General features: G+C 39.5%; 1 protein-coding gene across 3 annotated transcripts in view; it reads left to right on the top strand.

Moving 5' to 3' along the window:
* Positions 1-26,069, top strand: part of st6galnac3 (ST6 (alpha-N-acetyl-neuraminyl-2,3-beta-galactosyl-1,3)-N-acetylgalactosaminide alpha-2,6-sialyltransferase 3) — a 148,132-nt gene that overhangs the window by 25,272 nt on the left and 96,791 nt on the right. For 2 of the 3 annotated variants that reach the window (XR_007038661.1, XM_047367959.1), the window contains exon 2: positions 22,949-23,143. Coding sequence is in view for 2 of the 3 variants with exons in the window: in XM_047367959.1 (XP_047223915.1) it covers positions 22,949-23,143 (195 nt within the window). In the remaining variant the exon portion in view is untranslated. Of the gene's footprint in view, positions 1-7,686; positions 7,807-22,948; positions 23,144-26,069 lie in introns of all 3 variants that reach the window. The other variant, XM_047367961.1, reaches the window with a different exon arrangement.

Below are 26,069 nucleotides of genomic sequence, written 5' to 3'. Positions count from 1 at the left end.
TATAACCACACTTAGCATCCACGTATCAGCAATGTAGGCTAGCATTGACGTAAGTGAGAGTGTTGTGCAACACAAATAACTCCCCGGCTGGAACACAGTACTGAAGCGTTAAACAGAATTTAACGAAGCCTCTGGGAATTTTAGTAATGAAGGTAATCATCTGAGGAATTTTTGACTAGTCTATGCTGCCCAAACAGACCATGTATTCAGGTAGAAACATTTGTTTTAACTCCTCCAGGGTAGACATCCAGAGCTACTGAAAATCAGAGTATAAAAGCTCTGTTTATTTTAATCCGCCATAAAGAACATCTTCCTCCTTTCACTTTGGCAAATTTTCTTAACTTTTTCGAGCATCTGCCTACGCTGCGAAGCATAAAGTATCACCAAATTGTCTCTGTGAACATATGGTACTTGTTTTGTTTTTTTTGCACCTAGATCCAAAAGTTTTCTTCCTGGTCTCCAGATGAGGAGGTGAATGCTGTAGAGAATCTAATCCTCTGTACTTGTGGGGATTTATTTCCATTTGATATTAGATATGCATTAGTCCAATTGGTTTCACTGCATCTTGTTGTAGATTGACATACATTCACACACACGGCAGTATTTCTGTTTCAAGAGTGTTTTGTGTTCCTTTTCCTCGTTATTAACCGAGGATCAGTGAGGAGTGTCCTCTACATAAAAATCAAACATCTTCCTTTTTGGGCCCTGATTGAGATGCTGCGTTATGCTGCGGGCTCTAATGATCCAGTTTGACGCCAGCAGAGCAGATTAGTGTTCATTTGACCTGGATTGAAGGATTTGCTTTTCATATGTTACGACTGATAAGTGCGATACCACTGAAGCTGGTGTGCACTGAGGGAACAGCATCAGGACATTTTGCTCCACACAGATGAGGAGAAAGTGATGTTGCGTTTGCCCAACATGGACATCTGGACCGCAGTTATGAAACACACATGAAACGCTGCCATAGAGGCTTTAAAATTACATTAATCTTTGTTTTTCCTCCCCATTAGACAAATCCAAATCATGTTCTCAAAAGAAATGTTTGCAAATGTTATTGTTTTACCTTATATGTTTCAGATTTTATATGTAGTAATGTTTTTAATACGACATATCAATTACAACTGTATACACACAAGCTCTGTTACAGAAGTGGAGGACCCAATGCAGAGAGGACGCAGGTTAAAAATACAGTTATTGCTAAAAATGTGGTTAAACGAAGCTTATTTTAGAAAAAACAGAGCCAATGTTACTGTCTAAAACCAGAAAAACCCATAAGTGGACTATGAGGACCAGATCAGGCTGGTAGCAACAACAAGTGGATCTGACACTGACTGAGGAAACCAGAAGTATTTACACTGGTGAGCTTGATTACTGGTTTGCTAGGTGACTTAATGAGCAGATGAGAGATAGCTGGGGGTGCAGGGAGCTGAGACACTCAGGTAGAGTCACACCGAACAGAAACACAAAAATAAAACCAACATATGGAAATGAACTGATATTTCAACCTGGAAAGACTCACAAAGAGAAGACAGGGATGCAATTAGAAAAGTTTATTAGTGAATGTTTATTTCTTTGGCGCTTGGACCCCAGTGGAAGACGTGTGCTTGAATGAACTTCTTAGGTTTAGATTTAGAGCTGTCCCCCCCCAAAAAAAAGGGGCTGAGGCTGAGGCTGGGGCCGAGGCCAGAAATGAGAAAGGAAGGGAAGTTATTGAGGTTTATAAAGATTCGAACAAGGGGCGTGAAAAAGGGATGATTTGAGCCTAGAGAGAAGGAATAGGTTTGTGTGCCTGACAAGGCATCGATGGGGCAGTGCCTGACAAGGCGTCGATGGGGCTGTGCCTGATAAGGCGTCAATGGGGCAGTGCCTGACAAGGCGTAGATGGGGCTGAAGAGCTAATAAAATAAAATAATTAATTAACGATGGTGCCTGTAGAGGAGAAAAATGAGGCGGAGACTGAGAAGAATAAGCATGAAGATAGAACGGCTCTGCAGCTGAAGGTTGTTGGGGGATGAGGATCTACGAGGATTAAAAAGGTTAAATCAGCAAACTGATTAGAAGGAAGAGATAGATCTGAAAGGCCAACCACCACCAGTTGGTGCAGGAAGCTCATATCTAAGAACTGGGAGATCGTTGAACAGCTAGCACAGAGTGGAAGTCTGGTGACCATAGCTGAAGAAGGCCAACGGCCGAGTTGATGGAGGGAAGCTGTATAAACGCTTGGGTTGCTGCTGTAAAGGCAGCTCCAATTCTAAGTAAGTGACTTGAGACCTGACTAGGAGGCGGGTTGTACTAGTCTAAAGATGTCTCAAAACTTAAAGAACCAGGAGGCAGACATGGGGGCTCCTTCTAGAGTGAGAAAGAAGGGCATGCTGGGCGAGCTAAGTTTGCAATGTTTTAAGAGTGGATTCAAGCATGGTTGAGATGGGCAGAACGGGCCATCGAGGCGAACAATAGAGATGAAACATGGGCCTTTCCCTTTGGTATGTTAGTGTTATGTTTGAAATGATCAGGATAAAACTTGAGGTCTGAGAAGGCTAAATTTCTAGATGGAACTAACAAATTGATTGGGAAAGTAAATTCACCTAACCTGAGAAGCCCGTAGAAGGCTCAAACATCATAGGGTTAAGATTAGATATGTCTTCCCCCAAAAAATACAGCGCAAGACCGAGCTGAAAGATATACGAATGAAGGGGAAGAAGGGAGGTGAGAAGAGAGGATGAAGTGAGCCTGACAGGCGCAGAAGAGGAAAGATGAGGGCGAAGAAAGGACAAAGCTGACTGAGCTTGGAGAGGGAATGGTACAACTTGATTGGCATGGAGGATGTAGAATCAGCTGAGCCTGACAAGGAGCACAGAGAGTGAGACCTGTCGACCCTGGCAAGGCGTGGAGGGGATATGAGACAAACCTGACTAGGTATAGAGGGTGCGGACCTGAGCGAGCCTGACACAGAGTAGAGGGAAAAATAATGAAAGCCTGACTAGGCAAGAGGATGAGAACTTGCAGAACCTGACGAGGCGAACAGAAGATGAGACTTGGACGTGCCTGACAAGGCGTGGAGGGGAAATGATGTAATCCTGATAAGGCATTGACTGTAACTGACAATGTAGAGAGTGAGGGATCAGCTTGTATGAAGGATCGCGAGAAGGAAAAGAAATAGCTGCGCCTGACATACATTGAGGAGCAAATGCACAACGCTGTTAGCAGCTGCTAAATGTGCAGACCTAATCTTGCAAGTGCCAAAATTTCTAGAAGACACAAAGATAGATCTGCTCTACTGAGCAAATATAGCTTCCTTACACTGTTGCAGATTCCCAACATAAATGAGTTGTTAAAGTTAAAACATGCCATTGTTATGAATATGAATGAGGAATTCGACCAGACAAAATAACTAATTGATCTCAAATCAGTTTGTCTTATGCAGATTGAATTGAGAAAATAGTATTTGAAAAACGTGATGGTTATATCTTCACGCTACTAAATCCTTGCATTATGTGTGACTCTTCAGTCACACTAAGAGCTTTGTGAGATCAAACCTTGAGGAACTCTGAAAGTTGTATGAACCAAAGTCCAAACTGGTTTGCTGTGTGTGCCAACGATGAGTGGACCCTTAAATTAGACACTCTCTTGTCCAGTTCCTTAGTTTTGGACTGAGAAAACTGACTGTCGAAGCGGTCCTACAACTTTAAATATCTCCAACTTTTGTTGGAGTAGAACTACAAAGTATAAACATGATGCCCTTCTTTAAACTACTGAGAGAGCAGCAAACTTTGATGAGTGTTAAAGATTAATCAGCTTTGTTGACAATGTGAATGGTGATTTCTTATTCTGGAGACTGGATTAATGCGCTGCCCCTGCAGAATCTAGGAACGGAGCCTAGGTGGGACGTTAGAATGTGTGGGAGCATAGAATCTGCCTGAAATGTAGCTGAAGGTTGAAAAAAGGAATGGAAAAAAAAAATGGAGTGATGCATCTCACCTAGAGACAAGTAAGGCCGGGCGTTGGTGAGGTGAACGCTGGTGGGAGTGGCCGAGCAGCAGGCTGGGCACTGGTAGAGCGGAGAAGAGGAAGCTGACGTGGCCAAGTTGGAGGCGAACTCCGGAGATGTTGAGTGAGATGAATGGAGCGCTGGAGAGAATCCATGGATGATATGCATGAAGTGGAGAAGATTAAGGGATGACTGGAGTAGAAGAAGACGTCGAAGCTTGAGGTGCGGGAGGATCGGTTTGAGAGTAGAAGATCAGAGGAGAAGCTGCATGCAGAAGACAGGCAGGAATGTGCAGCAGGAGCCAGGGTGGAGGAGATTAACCTCGGTGACGCTTGGCAGGAGGATTTTAGGGCGCTTCCGGAGGAGGTGGAAGGAGAGAATCATGCTGCGGCAGGAGCGCGGAGAGCTGCGTGAGGTGGGATAAATCTAGATCAGGCCAGGTTCTGCGAGCAAGTAAGGAGGAAGGAGGGCGAAGATCCGTCGCGAACAACGCAAGGAGCGGCCAGATCGTCAGACTGAAGTTGAACATGATGTGGCTGAACGTCAAAGCTCAGCAGCAGAACGGAGGGATCCATGGATGAAGATCTTTTAAAGCGGAGCCTTGAAGGATGATTGGGTGGGGAGAAATGCAGACCTGATGCTGATTGGTGGAGCAGAGCTGCATGGAGGAGTAATTAGACAAAACTAGAGGTGATGGTGAGTCTTCCATGTTGAATTTTTGTTTAAACTCCATGACAAGACTCACATAATATTATTAAACAATCCAGGAATTAACTGACTATGGAAAGAGTGACAAATCCAAAATGAAGTCCCATGAATCATGACAAGTTCAGATTTTTGCAGTGCGTATATTCTTCCATCACATCAATCTACAAGCTTTTTAATTTTCACACACCTTTACCTTCCAAGGTTTAGGTTTGGTTTAAAATGTTCTGGTAAAATAATTTATTAACAAGTGAGTTATTTTTATTGCCCAACCAGCAGATGTAGCCAGATGTAACTGTTCGAAACCATGTTGATGGAAATAATTACTTTTTTTCCATTTGCTGGTTAAACTATTCACTGTCTGGGGTTTACGTTGGCACTAACCCCGAAGCAAAAAGACATTAACAGTGTTTAGCTAAATATGTATTCATCACAAGCTATTTCGTCATTGCAAAACTCACCAACTGTCACGGGAAAGGCGGGTTTTGCAAGATCGAAGCGCAAGCAGGAGCACGGTAGATGCATGGTGAATTGAAAGGTCGTTAATAATGAAACAAGCTGAAACTAGCTAAATGGAACTCAGGGAGGCAGAAACGCAAGGATCAAGGAACTTAGCAGCAAACCTGTGATCAAAACAGAAATCCAGAGAGTATGAATACAGAGGCAAGGAGGAGAATGGACCAGTGAACTAAGAGAGGAACTAATCAGAAGGGATATGAAACAGCTGGTGACCAGCTGGGAAGCAGGAGAACAGAGGGAGAGCGACTTATTAACACAGATGAGCATGCAGAGCAGGGAGGTGACCAGAACACAAGTAAACAATGACTAGGCTTATGAACATAAACAGGGAGGAATCTAATCTATAAGAAAATATATAAACCTTAGAATCCAGAAAGTAGTCTAAACACAATAATACATCATGAACCTAATCCACTAAGAATAAGTTGACATAACAGTAACCGAAGAACACAAGGAAGGGCAGAGCAACCAACAAAGAACTAAAACTCCAAACCCAACAGCGGTGGATCATGACACCAACAATGTTGCATCTCTGCCGTTTTCCTCATGTTGTGCAGCCCCACTTCCAGGAAATTTGAATTTCTAGTTGTAGTATTCTTAAATGTACTTAAAGATATTCTCAACATCTTTAAGTACATTTTCTACTATTAAGAATATTACTTTGACTAGGAGGAATGATATCTTTGTAATGTGGAATGTTTTTTGATATTGCTGATATTAGCTTGTTTGACTCTATAAAGGAGCAAAACAGCAAGAACTGATGTAGTTCTGCACAAAAAGCATGTTTCTTTTAACCCGAATGCTAAATTCAGCAGGTGTTCACTGCACATTTTACTTTAGTCCTCCACTACTGTGTACATCAGTTAAAAAAATATTTAAAACAACTAAATGTTTTAGCTGACACTGGTTTTAGATTTATTTCACTACCCGTGACTCAAATTAAATTTAATAATTAATGTTCCTAAATATCTTTAGCTGACAAAAACACTTGTAAGACATAGTCTTGACATTATAAAACCCCCTGTTCTCTCCGTATACGTCTGTGTTTCAAAACGGAAATAACATTAGCATTTTTGATACAATAATCACAAATAGATTTTAGGATTTTTTAGGAGTAGTAGCGTAATAATTGTAGCTTCTAGGAGTTAAATAAAAGCAATTAGCTCGTTTTATACATTCTTCTGTTAAATGTATGTGTTATTGCCAGTATCAAATTTGTAGACAGCATTAACAGGCAGTTAAAAGAAGGAAGCGGACCTGGACAACATGAGCAAAGTGTTTGGGTTCATTTGATGCGACCCACTACCTCCACCACCCAACGAAATGTTAAAGCAATAAAGTAAATATGTGGCGAACACTGGATGGGATAGTTAGGCTTTAATCGGCCATGTGGTATTTGTAAAGCGTTCACATTTCGCAGCAACCTTATGATCATTCCAGCGAATCTCCCTTTCTTGCATATGAACCACGTGAAATCTATCTGATCACGACAGCTTTTATTTGGTGTCTTTTACCCTCTTCCTAACAGTAGGACCTTTCCAAAACTGACTCAGACCATCTGTTATCTTTTTCCTTTGAGAAGGTTCCAGTGTTTAAGTAGGACGGCAGAATTCTGCCGGCCCTAAATAAATTTACCTTTATTGCAATTGCATAATTAAAATAATAATTAAAAAAAACTTTTCAGCCTTCAAATTTTTATAAAATAAATGTACCTGAAGCTTTTTGTTTGTTTTAAAGTTTGGGTTTAATCCACAACTGCCTGTGTTCCTGGGATATCACTATGTTGTAACACAGAGGTTAATTTAGGCCCATTGCCTTACTATGCATTAAACACTGTAGCATAGTTTAGCATTGATTAGCCTGGCTACCACGGATTCTTTAGACTTGCAGAAAAATCCCACAAATGCCCCAGCTCCCACATGCCATTCAGCTGTGCACTACTGCTACAGAAACCTGCAGCAATATTACAATAACAATATTGCATAATTTCACGCTATGCTATAAAGATGCTTCACTCACATCCAAATGTAGATTTCTCCAAACTGAAAGATGCACTTTCTGATAGATTCGGCTAAAGATAATGTGACAAAAATTATGGGGTTCCATAGAGCACCGATCTTTCATTCCCAGATGGTCAGATAGTCCTTTAATATGCAAAAAAAAAAATAATTAATACAGAGATGTTAGAGGAGAGTTACATACCCGGACCGGCCGCAGCAAAACAGTGTGAATTCCACACTATTAATCCCGTTATACACTATGTAGAAGGTTGATACGTTAAAAGAGGTAGTCCTCAGAGATGTGGCACTGGTCCACAAAGTCACCCTGGCATCCTGACTATGGAGCCAAGCAACCTGTTTTCCAATATGCCAGCATTCATGCAAAAACAAGTGAATTATGGCAGCAGCTATATGTTCTACTGGTAAACAAATGATTTACTGGTAAAACTGATTTGTCATCATGTCTTTCAGGATAATAATGATCCAGAGGATTTTTGCGAATTAACCCAGAAACGGTTCACCAGAGACTAAATCAACCCTCTTCTGAAGGACATCTCTTCCCAGATCTTAACTCTTTAGAAAACCTGCAGGGTAAGATGAAGGGAAGAGGACATTGCAGAGGACTCTGTCCAGTCTAGTGAGATTGAAGAAGAAGAATGTTGACAGTTCACTTTGTATTTTGTATTCTCCAACCTTATGAAATGTTACATTAGGACTGTACAAGGTATTAACAAGGGGGTGATGGTGTTGCTTTTGTAAAAAAAAAAAACAGCCAGAATTCGGTTTTCTTGTATTTTTAGTGACAGATTATACAGCTGCAAAAAAGATGATTTTATTGATCAGGGTTTTTAAACATCTTTAGAGAGCTGACAATGATTCGGGCAAGTCTGAAATATCGTCATCAACTCCACCTGATAACCAGTTTCCTTATCTCAAATTAACCCGCTTTGTTGAAATCTAACCTGATTTGTGCCCACGAAGGGGAAAATATAGGCAGTCAAGAAACTTGGATCTCTAAAGTTGTACTTTCTGCTTTTGATTGCCGTGATTATTGTAGTATCATATTATTTTTCACTAAGGTGTCTGTTTGGTGTTGTTGAGTTTCAAACCTTTTGTTCATCACCAAAATGAATCAAATTATTTTTGCATGAATAAAGGTTAAACATATTCTAACTTAAAAAATAAACAACTTTCACTTGCAAATGTAACAAGACGAAAGGCAGGTTTTATTGGACATGATTATGATGACAAATATTAACATTAGTGTGGTGTGGCTAAGGTACATCATATCTCTGTGAGCAGACTGCTCCCTCTGCTGGACATGGCCGCTATCAACAGGCTTCATTAGATTGGTTGTTGCAGCAACATTGTCAAATGTTTGCATGTTTTTTCATTTAGAGGATGTTTTTTTATTTAGTTCATCTCCACTTTGGTTTATGAAATAACCAAAAAAAAGCAATAAAATGGGAGTGGCGGGAATGCATTCATTGCTTCAAAGGCATTAAAAGGGATACAAACCAGTCAAGTGTTTCAAGTGCTTAATTTGAGCCTTTCTTTATTTAGATTTGTCTACCAATTCAACAGGACAAGGTTGTTATCAATGTCCCATTTTTCTGTTTTATGGACCTTTTTTGGTGGAAAAATACAAAAACCTCCCAGGAAAATATGTCAGAAGGAAAAAACATACATCTAAGTACTTTTTTTCTGAAATCTTCATTACAAGAGCCTGCAGAAATCACCTATTTAATGTGCTTGCTAGTTTAAAATACAGCGGAATAGAATTTCTACATATGGGGCAGGGTCTTTATTATTTTGAATTGACTTGAATGTCAACTGTAGTCATGTGGTTTAATATACTATATTGTATAAGTATTCGCTCTCCTGGCTTCACACACATGAACTTAAGTGACCTGCATAGGGTTTGATATGATGTCGGCCCACCCTTTGCAGCCGCACCAGCTTGAACATTTCTGAGAAGGCTTTCCAAACTATTTAGGAGTGTGTTTATGGGAGTTTTTGCCTTTATTTTAGAAATACATTTCTGAGGTCAGGGGCTGATGTTGGCCGTGAAGGCCTTGTTTTTAATCTTTGCTCTGATTCATCCCAAAGATGTTCTATCGGGTTGAGGTCAGGGCACTTCAGGCCAGTGAAGTTCTTCCACACCAAGCTCACTTATCAATGTGTTCATGGACCTTGCTTTGTCTACTGGTGCACAGTCATGCTGGAGCAGGAAGGAGCCGTTTCAAGACTGTTCCCACAAAGCTAAGATATCTTGGTATTCTGAAACGTCAACAGTTTCTGCCACTGGATCTGATGGGCTGAGGCCATCCCCTGAAAACAGCCTCATCGCTTAATCTCCTGTGCACCAAACGTTACACTTGGCACAATGCAGTCAGGTTCCCCTAGCAACTGTCAAACCCAGACTTGACCATTGGGCTGCCAGACAGACAGGCATGATTCATCACTCCACACAGCATGATCCCACTGTTCTAGAGTCCAGTGGCACCATCCTTTACGGCACTGAATACGACGCTTTACATTGCGTTTGGTGATATAAGGCTCAATACAACTGCTCAGACATGGAAATCCATTCCATGTTCAATGTTCTAGAGTTAATCTGACATAAAATTTAGGGGTCTGCAGCTATTGATTCTGCAGAACGTTGGTGTCCTCTGCTCATTATATGCCTCAGGACCCCCTCTGTGATTTTACATGGCCCACCAGTTTGTGGCTGAGTTGCGGTCTTTCCCACTTTGTTATAATACCGCTGACAGCTGACTGTGGAATATTTAGTAGTAGGAAAATTTTATGACTAGAGTTATTGCACAGGTGGCATCCCATAATGGTACCACGCTGCAAATCACTGAGCTTCTGAGACCGACCCGTTCTTCCACAAATATTTGTAGAAGCAGTCTGCAGGTCTAGGTGCTTGGTTTTATACAGCTGTGGTCATCAATGTGATTGGAATACTTGAAGTTAATAATCTGGACTGAAGGATTTTTAGAGGGTGTAATTTGCTGCTGCTGGTCACTAAGCTCATGTTAGCAATGCAACTCCACAAAACCGTTTTTTAGTATTATTCTGAGATTACATGTCAGTAGAAGCTATGCATGTGATTTCACCCCATACATCTTAAAGGTTTTGAGGTTTAAGGCTGTAGAAACATTTGCCCTAATTATTATTTTTATGTGTGTAGTTTAGAAAAGGGCCAAAAAAGAATGGAGAACATTGGAAATTGAACAAGGGGAAAGTTAGAGCATTTAAAACTTTCTTTAAAACACTTTTAATAATGAAAGAAGGTTTTACATAAATTAAAGGATTTTAAAAATTTGAATTTTAATAAGAGAAAACCTAAACCTATGAGTTGTACCACTAACTCATAACTGGAATTAATCCTTTTGTAAAGACCCAAATCAGATTTACGTTTTTTTTCCACTGGCTAAAACTTGGAGGGAAGCTTGTACGTGATTGTGTTACTGGCAGCAAACACTCAGGCTCTTCCTCCTCTGGGGAAAGCAATATTTTATTATCTTGTACTTGGATGACTTTTGAAGTGAGACATTTTTCAGAAAACATGACACGAATGAAGTCCACACATCCACAGCTCTACGCTTTCAATCTCTGGAGCAGATTTTTGTTTATCCTGGTGTTATTACCTTGGAGAGAAACGTTAGAGAAAGAGAGAGAGAGAAGGACTAAATATATTTTCTTAAACACCTTAATTTAAATTGGGTTATAACTGCCCGACGAAGCGTGATGGCAGGAATCAGGGGCTGTGGAAGCAGTATTTTTGCATTGCAAATGCAATCTTAGCTTTTGTTTGTGCCTGCTGCCCAGGAGACACTCAAAAATAGCTGGCAGATATGTTCTTTTTTTTTTCACAAACCATTTTCTTCAGGGTGAACCTCTCATTATTCCAATACCCATTGTTATTAACTTTTTAGATTGAACTACGGCCTAGTCCTGTTGTTTACTGAGCTGGAGGATTATTCTTTGTGGGAAATTGTATTCTCTTCATGCCCAGATAGAGCCTGGTGGGGGTGAAATTTTGATTGCACAATATGTATGAGGAATTAAACAGCTAATTTGCCTTGAATTTCCATTCATCACACTAGTGAACTGAGCACTCCTTGTAGGCAACTCTTCAATTTGGAGATTTAATACCCACTCGGTGCACATTATTGGGAAATAATCAGGGAAAAAGATGCAGATTGTGTTTAGAGGACGTAAACAGTTTTTCTGACGTGAAACACCCTGTAAATAATAATGTGTTGACCAACTTAAACGTAATTGTGTTTTTACGCTCAAGCATAATTAGAACAAAAATAGTTACAAACAACAAGTTTCAGGGGGCAAGTTCCGCTTAATTATTTGTTAAATTGATGCTTTAAACAACCTGGAGATACTTTACAATTATTAAAACAATCTTTGAACTACACAAAATTAATCAAATTTGTTCCTTTTTTTTTACTTTGAGTTGCAGAAACTCAGACCTGAACAAGCAGTCAAAATAAAAATAAAATGCGCAGCCTTAGGTTATTTTGGGTGTGAATTGTTTTCTGCACGATGCATGGAAACTAGAGCTGCACAATCAACTTTCACTGTCTTTTTATGCACACAACTGACATCAAACTTAGTGACCAAGATCAGATAGCTCAGGTAGAGTAGTAGGGACAATGTGATGATGGAAAAAATAGAGTTCATTGAGAAAATGTTATTCGACAATATTATCACCGTTTCATGCTTTCTTAGAATCATGCAGCTCTGTCCTTTCAGTTTGGTCTGGATGGACCTAGAAACGCACATCAGCTGAGTGCAATACAAAACAAGCAGGTGTTTGCAGCTGCTGTAGAAAGGTATGAAAACAAGATTGGCACTTTAAAGCCACACACTGTGTTTTATGGACAGGTTTTAGCTAGTTTATGAATCTAAAATACAATCAGTTGCATCTGAAATACAAAAACAGGTTCAGGTTACAATAGAATGGAATAGGATACTTTTCTACATTTTCTATGTAATAATTTAAACAAGTGTACAAAACATGGCTGAATATTTGTACATGAAAAAAAAACAATAAAATACATTTTACAAGAGTATGGCAACCTGTGCAGGAATGAAGATTTGTTTCTCATCCACGCTGGAGTTCTCTGCTCACTCCTTATGACGTAGTGAATCTTGTTATCCTGGTAATCCTGAAACAAGCTACAAAATAACTGATCACTTATTGAAAATATAATGTCCTCTGGGAGTCTTTGGAATCATTGTACTTTTTTAAACTAATTGTTTCAACTATTAACCTTCTAGCTGTTGATTTGAGGTGAAGTTGAAAAATTTGGAGTAGTCCACCTTCTTTGTTATTGTGTCAACGTTTTGCAATGAAAACAGAACCACTAGCAGCAAGGCAGCCCCTCAGCAAAATACTGCCACCACCATGCTCTACAGTTAGCACAGAGGTCTTGAGTTTAGAAGCCTTACCTAGACTACACCAAACAAACAAACAAACAGCACAGGTTTTAACTTGTACTTATAGACGATGGATTGATGGTTTTGAAACATGCAGTTGTTCCGAAATATGTTCCTTGTGTATATCAACCTACAATTCTCCTTCTTAGAATCTAACTAAGTTCCTCGGAAGTTTTTCTTGTTCTGAGTATTGGACAATATAATGAGTGCGTTCAAATGTATTACGCATTTATGCAGGCAAAGAGAAACTACAATCTGCAGTTAACCAGGTTCATTAACAAGAAGGTAATAGCCCTCGGTTTTTCAGAGTTAAAAGTATGGCTGTAATATTTCTTGTCTACCTAAACGTTTTGCACCAAACTGCTTCCTAGTGGCTCTCAGCATGTGACTTCATCTGGTATAGTAAGTCTAATCCAGTATTAAGAGCTCCACACATAAAAATGTGTGCTTTAACTTTGAAACCCTTCTGAGTTTGTTTAAGACTTGTGACTAAATCACAAAATAATACAAATTTTGAAAACCTTTGAGATATTGGCATGAAAGTTAAACAAATTATCTTTGCTGAATGACCCTTTTAAGCTGGTATAGTTAAATAATACAACTGACCTGTTACAGTTCTTTTATTGAGTAAAAATGTTACTATTATTATTATTATAATTATTATTATAATTATTTGAATTATACTTGCAATCAAAACCAACTGTGTTTTGTCTTTTATCAAATACATTCAGTTTTCATTATTTTTCAAAGTTCTGGACCTTCTTAAGCCACTATCCTCCATACATCGCAAATAATACGAATCCTACATTTTATGATTTGTGAGGATTCTTGGAATTTTAATAATTTTCTGGTCCAATTTGTGACGCTGTAAGATTAAGTTATGACAAAAGTACGATAGATAAAGTTAAATGGTGAGATTCAGCTTGATTCGCACAATTATTGTCAAGAGTTCAGAACGATTTACAAGAATTTATAAAGAATAGTGCATGAACGTTAGAAATCAGCGAGGAATCAGTTAGAAATCAGTTAACAATATGCCGAATGCATGCAAGAATCAGGATTTAATTTGAATTTGTTACAATTCTTGACAGTTTGTGGGATTTTTCACCAAGATATAATAGAAAGTGATGAGGGCCTAGCAGGTGTGGAGGTTATTTATATGAAAACTGTTGATATTTAGAAGTTAAAATGTTTTAAGTGAAGTTGTTGTTTTTGCCAATTAAATGTAAAAACTAAAGTGCTTGTTTTTGGACATAAAATGTAATAAGAAACTAAATTTAAGTTAGTTAACTTAATTTATTTGAAATTGTTTAAATCATTTTGGTTTTTTTAACTTTTTTATAATTATTTTCCTTATTTCTAAATTTTTTCCAAGGGGTGAAGAGAGATTTGGGCAGTTTTAGGGGGTTAAAAAGGCCCTGAGTGGACAAGACAATGCTTCACGAATCCCTGACTGGGTCAAGAACACATAGAAATGCCTACAAATCAATTAGGAATCAGTTATTAAACCTAAGAATGAAGCATAAATTTGCTGAAAATTAACTTAGATGTTTTGGAATCGTGAGCTCGGCACCAAAACTTTGAACATCTCAAAACTTTTGCGATGAATTCCAGATGGCTGAAGAATTGCATAAACTAAGAATGAAATATGAGTATGAATTGAGGACCTTGTTACGTTTCAACTAAGAATCGTAAACGTTTGCCATTTTTTTGTGATTCGTATTATTCAGAATGGAATAGTGGTCTTAGACAAGACGTCTAAGAACCTTCAGAACCACCTATTAAAATATTTAGGAGAATCTATTTTTACTGTTTAAACCAGATGTTTACATACACTGTATTAAGAGACACATATACTTTTTTCACATTGTCTCATTTTAAATCACACAAAATGTTTCCCGTTTTTGGTCGTGTTTTTGGTTTTTTCTTAAATGAGAAAGCCCAGCTGATGATGTCATGGCATTGTAAGTTTCTTATAGGTTAATTCACAACCACTAAGGTAATTGGAAGTACATCTATTGATGTATTTTAAGGCAGCACCTCAAACATGCTGATTCATTTTGTGACATCATGGAAAAATAAAAATAAATCAGCCAATATTTCAGGAAGAGAAATGTAGATCTCCACAATACTGATTTTTCCTTGGGTACAATTTCCATATGCCCTAAGGTGCCAGGTTCATCTGATCAAACTATTATATTCTGAAGCTGATATAATTATCTACAGAGAAACTAATCCCACTGAAAGACCACTCAGTGTGGAAGAAGCCATTACTCTAAAAGCAACAAAAAAAAGATTACAGTTTGAAAATGCACACAGGGATGACGACCTTAATTTTTGGAGACATGTTGTGTGGTCTGATGAAACTAAAATTCAGATGGTTGACCAAAATAACCATTGTTACATTTGGACGAATAAGGGAAACCTTGCAAATCCGAGAACACTATCCTAACTGGGAAGTACAGTACAGGAGGGACTGGTGTTCTTCACACAATACAGGTCCTTCTCAAAATATTAGCATATTGTGATAAAGTTCATTATTTTCCATAATGTCATGATGAAAATTTAACATTCATATATTTTAGATTCATTGCACACTAACTGAAATATTTCAGGTCTTTTATTGTCTTAATACGGATGATTTTGGCATACAGCTCATGAAAATCCAAAATTCCTATCTCACAAAATTAGCATATCATTAAAAGGGTCTCTAAACGAGCTATGAACCTAATCATCTGAATCAACGAGTTAACTCTAAACACCTGCAAAAGATTCCTGAGGCCTTTAAAACTCCCAGCCTGGTTCATCACTCAAAACCCCAATCATGGGTAAGACTGCCGACCTGACTGCTGTCCAGAAGGCCACTATTGACACCCTCAAGCAAGAGGGTAAGACACAGAAAGAAATTTCTGAACGAATAGGCTGTTCCCAGAGTGCTGTATCAAGGCACCTCAGTGGGAAGTCTGTGGGAAGGAAAAAGTGTGTCAGAAAACGCTGCACAACGAGAAGAGGTGACCTGACCCTGAGGAAGATTGTGGAGAAGGGCCGATTCCAGACCTTGGGGGACCTGCGGAAGCCGTGGACTGAGTCTGGATTAGAAACATCCAGAGCCACCGTGCACAGGCGTGTGCAGGAAATGGGCTACAGGTGCCGCATTCCCCAGGTCAAGCCACTTTTGAACCAGAAACAGCGGCAGAAGTGCCTGACCTGGGCTACAGAGAAGCAGCACTGGACTGTTGCTCAGTGGTCCAAAGTACTTTTTTTGGATGAAAGCAAATTCTGCATGTCATTCGGAAATCAAGGTGCCAGAGTCTGGAGGAAGACTGGGGAGAAGGAAATGCCAAAATGCCAGAAGTCCAGTGTCAAGTACCCACAGTCAGTGATGGTCTGGGGTGCCGTGTCAGCTGCTGGTGTTGGTCCACTGTGTTTTATCAAGGGCAGGGTCAATGCAGCTAGCTATCAGGAGATTTTGGAGCACTTCATGCTTCCATCTGCTGAAAAGCTTTATGGAGATGAAGATTTCATTTTTCAGCACGACCTGGCACCTGCTCACAGTGCCAAAACCACTGGTAAATGGTTTACTGACCATGGTATCACTGTGCTCAATTGGCCTGCCAACTCTCCTGACCTGAACCCCATAGAGAATCTGTGGGATATTGTGAAGAGAACGTTGAGAGACTCAAGACCCAACACTCTGGATGAGCTAAAGGCCGCTATCGAAGCATCCTGGGCCTCCATAAGACCTCAGCAGTGCCACAGGCTGATTGCCTCCATGCCACGCCGCATTGAAGCAGTCATTTCTGCAAAAGGATTCCCGACCAAGTATTGAGTGCATAACTGTACATGATTATTTGAAGGTTGACGTTTTTTGTATTAAAAACACTTTTCTTTTATTGGTCGGATGAAATATGCTAATTTTGTGAGATAGGAATTTTGGGTTTTCATGAGCTGTATGCCAAAATCATCCGTATTAAGACAATAAAAGACCTGAAATATTTCAGTTAGTGTGCAATGAATCTGAAATATATGAATGTTAAATTTTCATCATTACATTATGGAAAATAATGAACTTCATCACAATATGCTAATATTTTGAGAAGGACCTGTAGATGAGGCATTATGAGGAAAGAAGATTATGTTGGATTATTGAAGCAACATTTTAAGAAATCAACCAGGAAATTAAAGCTTGGGCACAAATGGGTCTTCCAAATGGACAATGACCCTAAACATACTGTCAGATTAATTACAAAGTGGTTCAAGGACAACTAAGTTGATGTTTGGAGTGGCCATCACAAAGCCCTGATCTCAGCTGGGCAGCCTACAAACTTGGCTCAGTTACACCAGTTCTGTCAGCAGGTTTGGACCTTCAGAGCCTTCAGAAAGCCTGGGGAGCCTTGTAATATCGGCCTTGTGAAGCTTGTGGAAGGATACTCAAAAGTGTTTGATTGCCATTTTAAAAGGCAATTCTACCAAAAACTAAGGATATTTACATAAACATCTGACCACAACTGTAATAGTTGCAAATGCAGATAGATTTCTTGCTCATATATGTTCTAAAGCATCTTAAAAGTACTGAACTTAGTTTTTCTGTGTTGTCCATGTGTTTTGGTTACTACTCTCCATTTTGATTCACAATGTCTTCAGTTCCTTAATTTCAGAATAGTGCAGTTAGATCATTGCCTCAAATAACTCTCTTAGTTCCTTCTGGATGTATTGTGGTCACACTGACTCGCTGGAGAGATTGAGGGAAATTATGGCTCTCTTGTCCCAGGTCTCTGTGATCCTGCACAGTCAGAGAACCGAGATCAATAGTCCATCAGTGTACAAGCTTTAGCACCTTAACCAAAAGCCCCCTCAAAGCTTTCAGCCAGGGTAGATTAAATAAAATGTCCCCAGGTGACAGCTGTAAAAAGCACTGCAGTTAGTGGCAATCATTGCCTGATTCGATGGTGCCAAACAAGGTCAATGCAGTCGCATCGTCTTCAAGTAAAATGTTTTAACATTGACCAAAAGCTTTAATGTTCAGACTTTATAGCCGTCTGCTGCCTCTCTGATGGCGTTAATAGGTCCACTCTTCCACTGTACTTCTTCTGAGCCTCTCCTCTCTGTGGCATCTCATGGCTCAATAATCTGACTTAACATCGCCCTGATGGATGAACAGACGCACCGAGGAGTTTTGAGCTTCTCCAACAGCTGAAGTTCAGCGCCCCGTGACGCCCACGCCGAGGCCGCCAATCGCCTCCAGACTCTGACACATCATTTCCCCCATGATTTGTGACAAGGGAGTCGAGGTTGAAGGAGAGGAGGAAATGTTCTGTCTTCCTGAGTATAGGCCGAGGTTTTCAGCTCTGTAGGCTGAGCCGAGGGTTGTTTCTATCACCCCCTCGGAGAACCCTCCTGCATCACAAGGAATTGGTTTCAAACCCCGTAATGGAGGCTTGATGATAGGTTATTACAGCACATTTTCTGAAAATAACCTGCATTTTCTTAATAAAATAGGACAGACTGGCTGTGCTCTTTCAGAATATGGTGCTTTTATATAAAATGGAAGGAGAAACTGGAGGAAAGAGAATTACTCCTCATAGGGAATCAGTTTGGATCAAATTATCACAGTATGCCATGAAAGGGTATATATAATACAGTGCTTTACAGATGTATTCATACACTTTGAACATATTTTCACATTTTGTCACATTACAACCACAAACTTTAATCTGTTTTACTGTAATTTTTTGTGATAGACCAACACATAGTGTACAGTGTTTAGAAGGAAAAGTAAATCAGTCAGTCAGTCATTTTCTACCGCTTATTCCATAGTGGGTCACGGGGGAAAAGTAAATATGGTTTTCAAAATCATTTACAAATCAAAATCTGAAAAGTGTGGCATGCTTTTGTATTCAGCCCCACAGAGACAGCTTTGGTTGTGGGCTTAGGGTCGTTGTCCTGCTGGAAGGTGAACCTCCACCTCAGCCTCAAGTCTTTAGTAGCCTCCAACAGATGTTCTTCCAGTATTTATCTTCATTCATTTTCCCACTAACCAAGACCAGTTTACTTTTCCCGGTTGAAGGAATGCATCCCCACATGCTGTGGGGATGCTGCCACCGCCAGGTTTCAGGGTGATGTTAGTTAGTTTTCTGTCACATGCAACACTAGGTTTAATTTGGGTTTTATCTGACCAGAGCGTGTGCTTCCACATGTTTACTGTTTCCCTCACAGTTAGGCCCCAAGTTATTAATATCCCTGAAAGTTATTTTCATTGCACCAAGAAGTTTGTTTCCCATAGAAAATGAGACAGGCATCTAATAAAAAGTTGTTAAAGGAGTTTAATTTTCCTTTGGGATTAATACAGTATTTTTTAATTGAATTGAATTTGAATTAAATGAAGCCCTTCTTATTGATTTCCATCTTTTTACATGTTTCCTCTGGTATTTTGATGATTTCAATTTGTTAATGAGCCCCAAGCCTTTGAGGTGGGAAGGCCACCTTGCCATAACCCTAATCTTTAGCTCCTTCCAGAGTTTCTCTGTCAGAATCAAGTTGGTACTAAGATAGGCTACACCAAAATACTGGTAGTACTCCCCATCAGAAGAAACATGTTGGTTAAATTAATTCATTCTTATGACATTTTTTTCAATACTGGCTTCCTTCTGTATGCAATTTGTTGCAATGGATTTTATTTGGAGGCATCATAGTAGTCACTATATACACTACTTTATGATGGCCTATCATATAAAATCCTGGTAAAAAAAAACATGAAATCCTTTGGTTGTAAGGTGACACAAAGGGAACAAAATAAGAATAAATGATTTTGCCTGGCACTGTATATACATCTGCTAAATAGGGATAGACTTTTCAGGCCAGCATAACAGTCACCATCGCTTCCAGCTTCACCCCTGCTGCACCACAGCTGTTTGATCTCGTCTTCATGATGCAAAGCCTCCACCGCCCCCTCCTTTAGGATGTTTGATATTGGAGTTCAGAGCTTCAGCCACTTTTTTCAGTGGGGGTTTCACTGTTCCACTGCATCTGATCCTTTCACCATCAGATAACTTCAAAGAAAAACACCAACTTTCCAAAAGCTGGAGGTGTGCTCTGGTGTTGTCTGTTGGATTAACAGTTTCCCGCAGTAAAAGGGGGTTGAAATGAAACTTCTTTGGCTCTGCTGAAATCCGTAATCAGCCTCAGGCTCTGAGGTGTTGTAGCAATCAGATATTTTGTACCATATCCAGATTCCTTGTGTGTTCTGTGCATTGATCTCCAGTTCTGCTCTGCCAATAGCTTCTCCTCTGTGAAACCTTTCCTCCTCCATCGCTTATCCATTATTCATCACTCTGAGCTCTTATCCCTGGACCATAATACCCATTACCTTCAGATTCTGCCATCTATAAAACAGTCCAGCCCCAGCTGTTGCTTTATTTCGAGAAATGCTGAGAGAGAAAGCAGATTATGCAAAGTGGACATGGTCCATAATCCTCTAGCAAAATGCCAGGAATCTGTACAGATACATTTATATGTTGTTGCTGCCAGTTTGCCCCAGTGGCCAATCCCTGTGTTGCAACAAGACAGTTCAGGTTAATATTATAAATCTCTAGACCTTGAATCTTGCAGTGAGTTTTATTTTAGCTGTGGCACTGCAATGCAAAGTCCATGGGTGAGTCAACCGAGGAAACATTGAAAAACTGTGGAAAACTGGGGAACTTTCTTGGGTTATATAACAAGTGCAGACGTTTTATTGATAGGGGGCAAACATATATTTAAGTTTGGTGTCCACTTCACTTTATTATTGTACTGCTTTGAGCACTAAACCATAATTTGCTTTCAAGCAGCCAGACTTTCTTCTAAAGTTTTAATCTTGATCAGTAGTTTTTCCAAACTTTCTGGAGGTCTTTCAAACTTTTTTCTTTGGACTTTGGCTGCTTTAAACCGTCAGACGTTGTAAGCAAAGTATAATGCATTGAGGATAACTTAAGTAGTTTGCACTGCATGGTAGATTTAGCTTAATTTGTATTTGCAAACATGTTGAAAAGCCTAAAATCTCCATAACACAAATTAGGCGACACCTGTGAGCTTGTTCAGCATGTCAACTCCAGCTGCCATGCTGCTTAAGAGGTGAGCTACCTCTGACTCCAAATAACACATTAAACACACCTTCCTAATCTGGCAGTCCATTTAAGCAGCAAAACTCTCTGCCTCACTCTTCATATTAATTATTGCAAACCAGTCCATGTTCACAGTGTCTACATAAGCAGGAAACATACATGTGTCAACCCAATGCCAAGCTGAAAATACATCAGTAATGACCTTAAAGATGCAACTGTTGCTGCCAATCAATGTATGAAGTGTCTTACAGTTAAAAAAAAACTGCAAATTATCCATACATTCAGCCTTAGACTCTGCAGGCTTCAGTCAGCATGTGCAGGTTCTCTGACAGGACAGTTAGAAGCATACTGGCCTGTTTGGATAGGTTGCCTTGAGGATAGCCACTAAAAAAAAGAGTATGGCAGCACATCTGAAATTTACAACGTTGCATCACAATGAACCAAAAGACTTCTGAAACATCAATTTTAAAAGATAAGACCATGGTAGAGAGTTTTGGCCATAATGCATGAACTACACACAGCATAACAACACAAACATATCATACCAATTGTCAAGCATGGTGGTGGAGGGGTGGTGATTTGGGATTTTGTTTTTTGAAATGACAGGACCTGGCCACCTTTTAGTCATTTAGTCCACCATGAACTCTCCAATAGACCCAAGAGTCAAATGTGAGACCATTGATGAGGCAGCTGAGGTTTGGCCCAAATTAGGTCATGCAACAATATGATTACCATATACAGCAGCAAATCTGCAACAGAATGACTGAAATAGTAAAGGCCTAGTTAAAGTCCTGACCTTAACCTGATTGATAAGGTTTGGTGGGACCTTAAGAACTATTTCAAGTCATTGCTGCCAAGTATTGAATCATGGGGTGTTCTTTGCTTTTCAGAGGCAGCTTTTCCTTTTCAGCTTCTGTTATATTTATTAAAAGAAACGCAGTGTGGAATCTAGTGTATGTTCTTGGGGTTAATTTAAAAATAATTTTAAAACCTGTTAAATACCAGAACATTGTACTATTTCCTTTTAAAACCCTAGAATTGAAATTGGCCATACTTTTCTTTTTACCATGACTGTATGTTAACAAGTCCACCTTTCAGTGTATTATTAAAAAGCTGAACTGGGGTTTTGAAAGTATATCTTCTCACTCACATCAGGGATGAAATGGTGTGCTTCAGTGAGCGGAGATTAGGTCGTAATCTCTGCAAATTGACTGTAGAAGGAGGAGGAGAGACCTTTGTATACTTGGATCTAAACGGCAGATGTTATTCTGAGTCATTAGCCTTGAATCAAAAGGCATAGATTGAATTCAACACTTCCAAGTGTTCCAAGTCCCTCTGCTGCTTTGAAAATATCTTCTCGCGGGAACAGAGCTCACTTGTTCTCAGACGTTTTTGATGTGTCTCTCCTCAGATCCACTTTCATGATTTATAATTTGGCTCAAATAAGTTTTACCTTCAAAGGTAATTAGGACTTTGCGTCTTCATATGGTGAAGTTAAAGGCTTTATTCTGTAGACTTTGAACAAGCCAATTTATTCTTTATATGAAGTGTCTAATGGCTGTTATTTGAAAATGAAAAGTAGCTGTAAAATATCTCAGAAAGAGGGATTAATGTGCATTGATAGGTAAAAAGACTGGTATCAGTTGTGCACGTCCAGTGGTGGTTCAGGCATAAGTGATGCTCTGGGCAGGACCCTCCTTAAGCCTCCCTAAAACCAATTAAAAGGAGTAAATGAGATGCAGGGGTGCAATAAAATGCAGTGTAATTCCGCTCTAAGCACAAGGTAGGATAGCTTGTCTCAGCACACGGGGATGCTAACTCTCCATTGACTGCACATTCATAAAGCAATGAAACACCTGTTCAGGGTACAAGTGATATTATTTTATCTGATGCTCAAGCGCCCCCTCTTTTTAATGGCACTCTGACCAACTGCCCATGTACCAATAACCGCCACTGTGCATGGTCTTGTTGAATGGAAAATCCTTGGATTTGTTTTTCAAAATTAAAATTACAATGGCACTGTCTGGCTTCTGCTTAGCCTTTCTATTGGATTATTTGGATTTATAGTCAGCAGATCTCATGAAATATAAGCCTCACATTCATTTGTTTGCCTGGTTATAACAGAAGTTGAGTCTGGTTTTGCTTAATGCTTTCTTTCTTTCTCTTTACAGAGGAAGTCACTTATTGCCACCAGTCTGATTGTGGCTGTATCCCTCTTTGTGGTTGTGATGAATTTCTCAGAGAAGCCGTACTTCCTCCTGCAGCCTGTGTTTGGCCAGACGTTCAGCACCCACTGGATGTTCTCCAAGCAGTCATACAAGGCTTTCAAGCCTCATCTTGGCTATGTCAGCATCCCAAAACAGGAGGTGAGAGACAAATGCGTTGCAGCAATGACATATTAAATGAGAAACAACAGCTTAAATACTTTATTTTCACATTTAATCAGGTTACTACATGTCTTTAACACTACGTGCCTCCATGTTGCCAGAATGCTGTTTGAACTTTCATGTCCTACCATATTTTAACTGCACATCCTGCTAGATGAAGATTGTCAAGATTTATTGTTTAGTTGAAGTAAACCCAGCTGCTTTATAAGGTACACCCATTCCATTTTTTGACAAAATTAGCAGCTGAGTCGATTACATGGCAACAGCTCAGCCGCTCCAGACATGCTGAAGATGATCTACTGAAGCAAGCATCAAGTTCGGGAAGAAACTGGGATTATTGATCCATTTAATTGCTAACATGAGCTGGACTTTTTCTGAGGCATTTTTGTACAGTCTGTCTCTTGGTTTCTGTCTGACATGGTAGACCTTGGCCTCTGTAGCTCCTATGTCTAGTACCTGTTCCCGTGCTGCCATATTTAGCGCCTTGTAGATGGCCATTTCCTCAATTCCTGCGTACAGGTATCTTACCACAATGATTCCTTTTGGTCCTTCTCCCATTGCAGTGTCTGCTGCCCTCCTTTCACTTGGTACTTTGTCCTGGAATTTGGGTGAAACCCTCAATGCACTCTTAGAAGCTCCCTTGTCTTATTAATATTGACTTTCTTTGCCAGGTCAAGACATTGACTAACTTGGCCTGGTCTCTCTTGAAAAAGAGATTTTTAATCTCAATGAGATCTACCTGGTTTATTAAAGGTTACAGTAATGATGATAATAATAATAATAAAACTTTCATCTATGTTTTTCAAGGCTAGTACACCAGCAGGGTATCTAATGACTAGCTTGGACTCTGTTCTTACCTTTCAGCTGAATGTGACAGACCTGCATCACTCCCCTGTTGGTGACTTCCTTGTGGTCTCTTTGGTTGCAGTTTGGCTATAGAATTAAAAATCCCTGTTTTGGATATCACTGAGCCATCTGAATTTCCAAAATGTACTGATGATGGAGGATTTTAATAACCTTACCGTCTTCTTGATTATATCTCACACTGAACAGCTGTTTCACCATTTTAGACCAATTAATCACCATCTTTTGACTAAGTAAAGCATTTCTCACATGCCCCACATGAGGTGTCAGTGTTTTACCTCAATGCGTCCATCGCTCTTAGAAAAGGTTGATGTGTTTCCATCAGAAACCTTTTATGTAAACTAACCTCACTATTAAGAGGTCCTCTTTAGGCCACACAGCTGGTCCGTCTCATTGCCTTGAATTCTTTTGCATTGCATCAGTTGAAGCACATTAATCCAGCGTGAGGATTTAAAACTTTTTGTTTAGTTTGGTCTAGGTAGCAATCTTGTTTCCAATCTTCAGCTTGATGCCCATTTTGTAAATGATGTTGTCATTTTCAGTAAAATGGGAGGTTATACTTTGGAGCTACCTTCTGAATGACAAGTGGCTGCACAGGCTGGAAGCACAGAGCTTGTGCAGCCACTTGGATCCATTTCTCACTTTTAGTAATATTTTCCAGGTCCGGGTTGGGGCAGTTCACCTTTCATAAAAATCTGGTTCTTGTTATGGGTGAGTTCACATAAAATGTTCAGTTCACACAGGTTAAAAACCGAACAGGTTAATGTTTATAGTTCACCACTTAAACATTTTGAACTAAATTTAGAGTCCCAGAGTGAACCAGTTCTTGTTTATTCATCAACGTTTGGTGAATTTAACTTTTTAAATATAAAGATCACTAGATACACCCACATACTGATTATATCTTTGAACCTTGAAAATAAATTATGTTTTGCTGCGGTTTCCTGTTGAGCTTTGTTCCACCACTCCTCACTATGGTGTGGCGGAAAGATAAACTCTGGTCCTTGTCCTGTCACGCTGTCACAAATCCAGTTGTTTTAAACTGTTCAATTAGATATGCACACATCTGCCTTACTTTAACTACATGTTCTCTTCTTCTAACTTTGAGTGGTCCATCAGGTTTAATAAGAAATGTCTTCATGATTGACTCTGAAGTGTGTTGAAGAAAAACTGTCACGTCATTTTAATACCCAATGAAAACTAGTATTTAGAGGTTACTTATTAAAAGTTCATAGAGGGTCAAATGAACTTCAGAAAGTAAAGCATACAATACCAATTCAATTACATTTATATCAAAGGAATCATGAAGGCTGCGAATACAGGTCCTTCTCAAAATATTAGCATATTGTGATAAAGTTAATTATTTTCCATAATGTCATGATGAAAATTTAACATTCATATATTTTAGATTCATTGCACACTAACTGAAATATTTCAGGTCTTTTATTGTCTTAATACGGATGATTTTGGCATACAGCTCATGAAAACCCAAAATTCCTATCTCACAAAATTAGCATATTTCATCCGACCAATAAAAGAAAAGTGTTTTTAATACAAAAAACATCAACCTTCAAATAATCATGTACAGTTATGCACTCAATACTTGGTCAGGAATCCTTTTGCAGAAATGACTGCTTCAATGCGGCGTGGCATGGAGGCAATCAGCCTGTGGCACTGCTGAGGTCTTATGGAGGCCCAGGATGCTTCGATAGCAGCCTTTAGCTCATCCAGAGTGTTGGGTCTTGAGTCTCTCAACGTTCTCTTCACAATATCCCACAGATTCTCTATGGGGTTCAGGTCAGGAGAGTTGGCAGGCCAATTGAGCACAGTGATACCATGGTCAGTAAACCATTTACCAGTGGTTTTGGCACTGTGAGCAGGTGCCAGGTCGTGCTGAAAAATGAAATCTTCATCTCCATAAAGCTTTTCAGCAGATGGAAGCATGAAGTGGTCCAAAATCTCCTGATAGCTAGCTGCATTGACCCTGCACTTGATAAAACACAGTGGACCAACACCAGCAGCTGACACAGCACCCCAGACC

The sequence above is a fragment of the Girardinichthys multiradiatus genome, chromosome 6, assembly GCF_021462225.1.
Source record: "Girardinichthys multiradiatus isolate DD_20200921_A chromosome 6, DD_fGirMul_XY1, whole genome shotgun sequence".
NCBI classification, from domain to species: domain Eukaryota; kingdom Metazoa; phylum Chordata; class Actinopteri; order Cyprinodontiformes; family Goodeidae; genus Girardinichthys; species Girardinichthys multiradiatus.
Note: the sequence above shows the minus strand (reverse complement) of the source record. Positions and strands in the feature narration are given on the sequence as shown.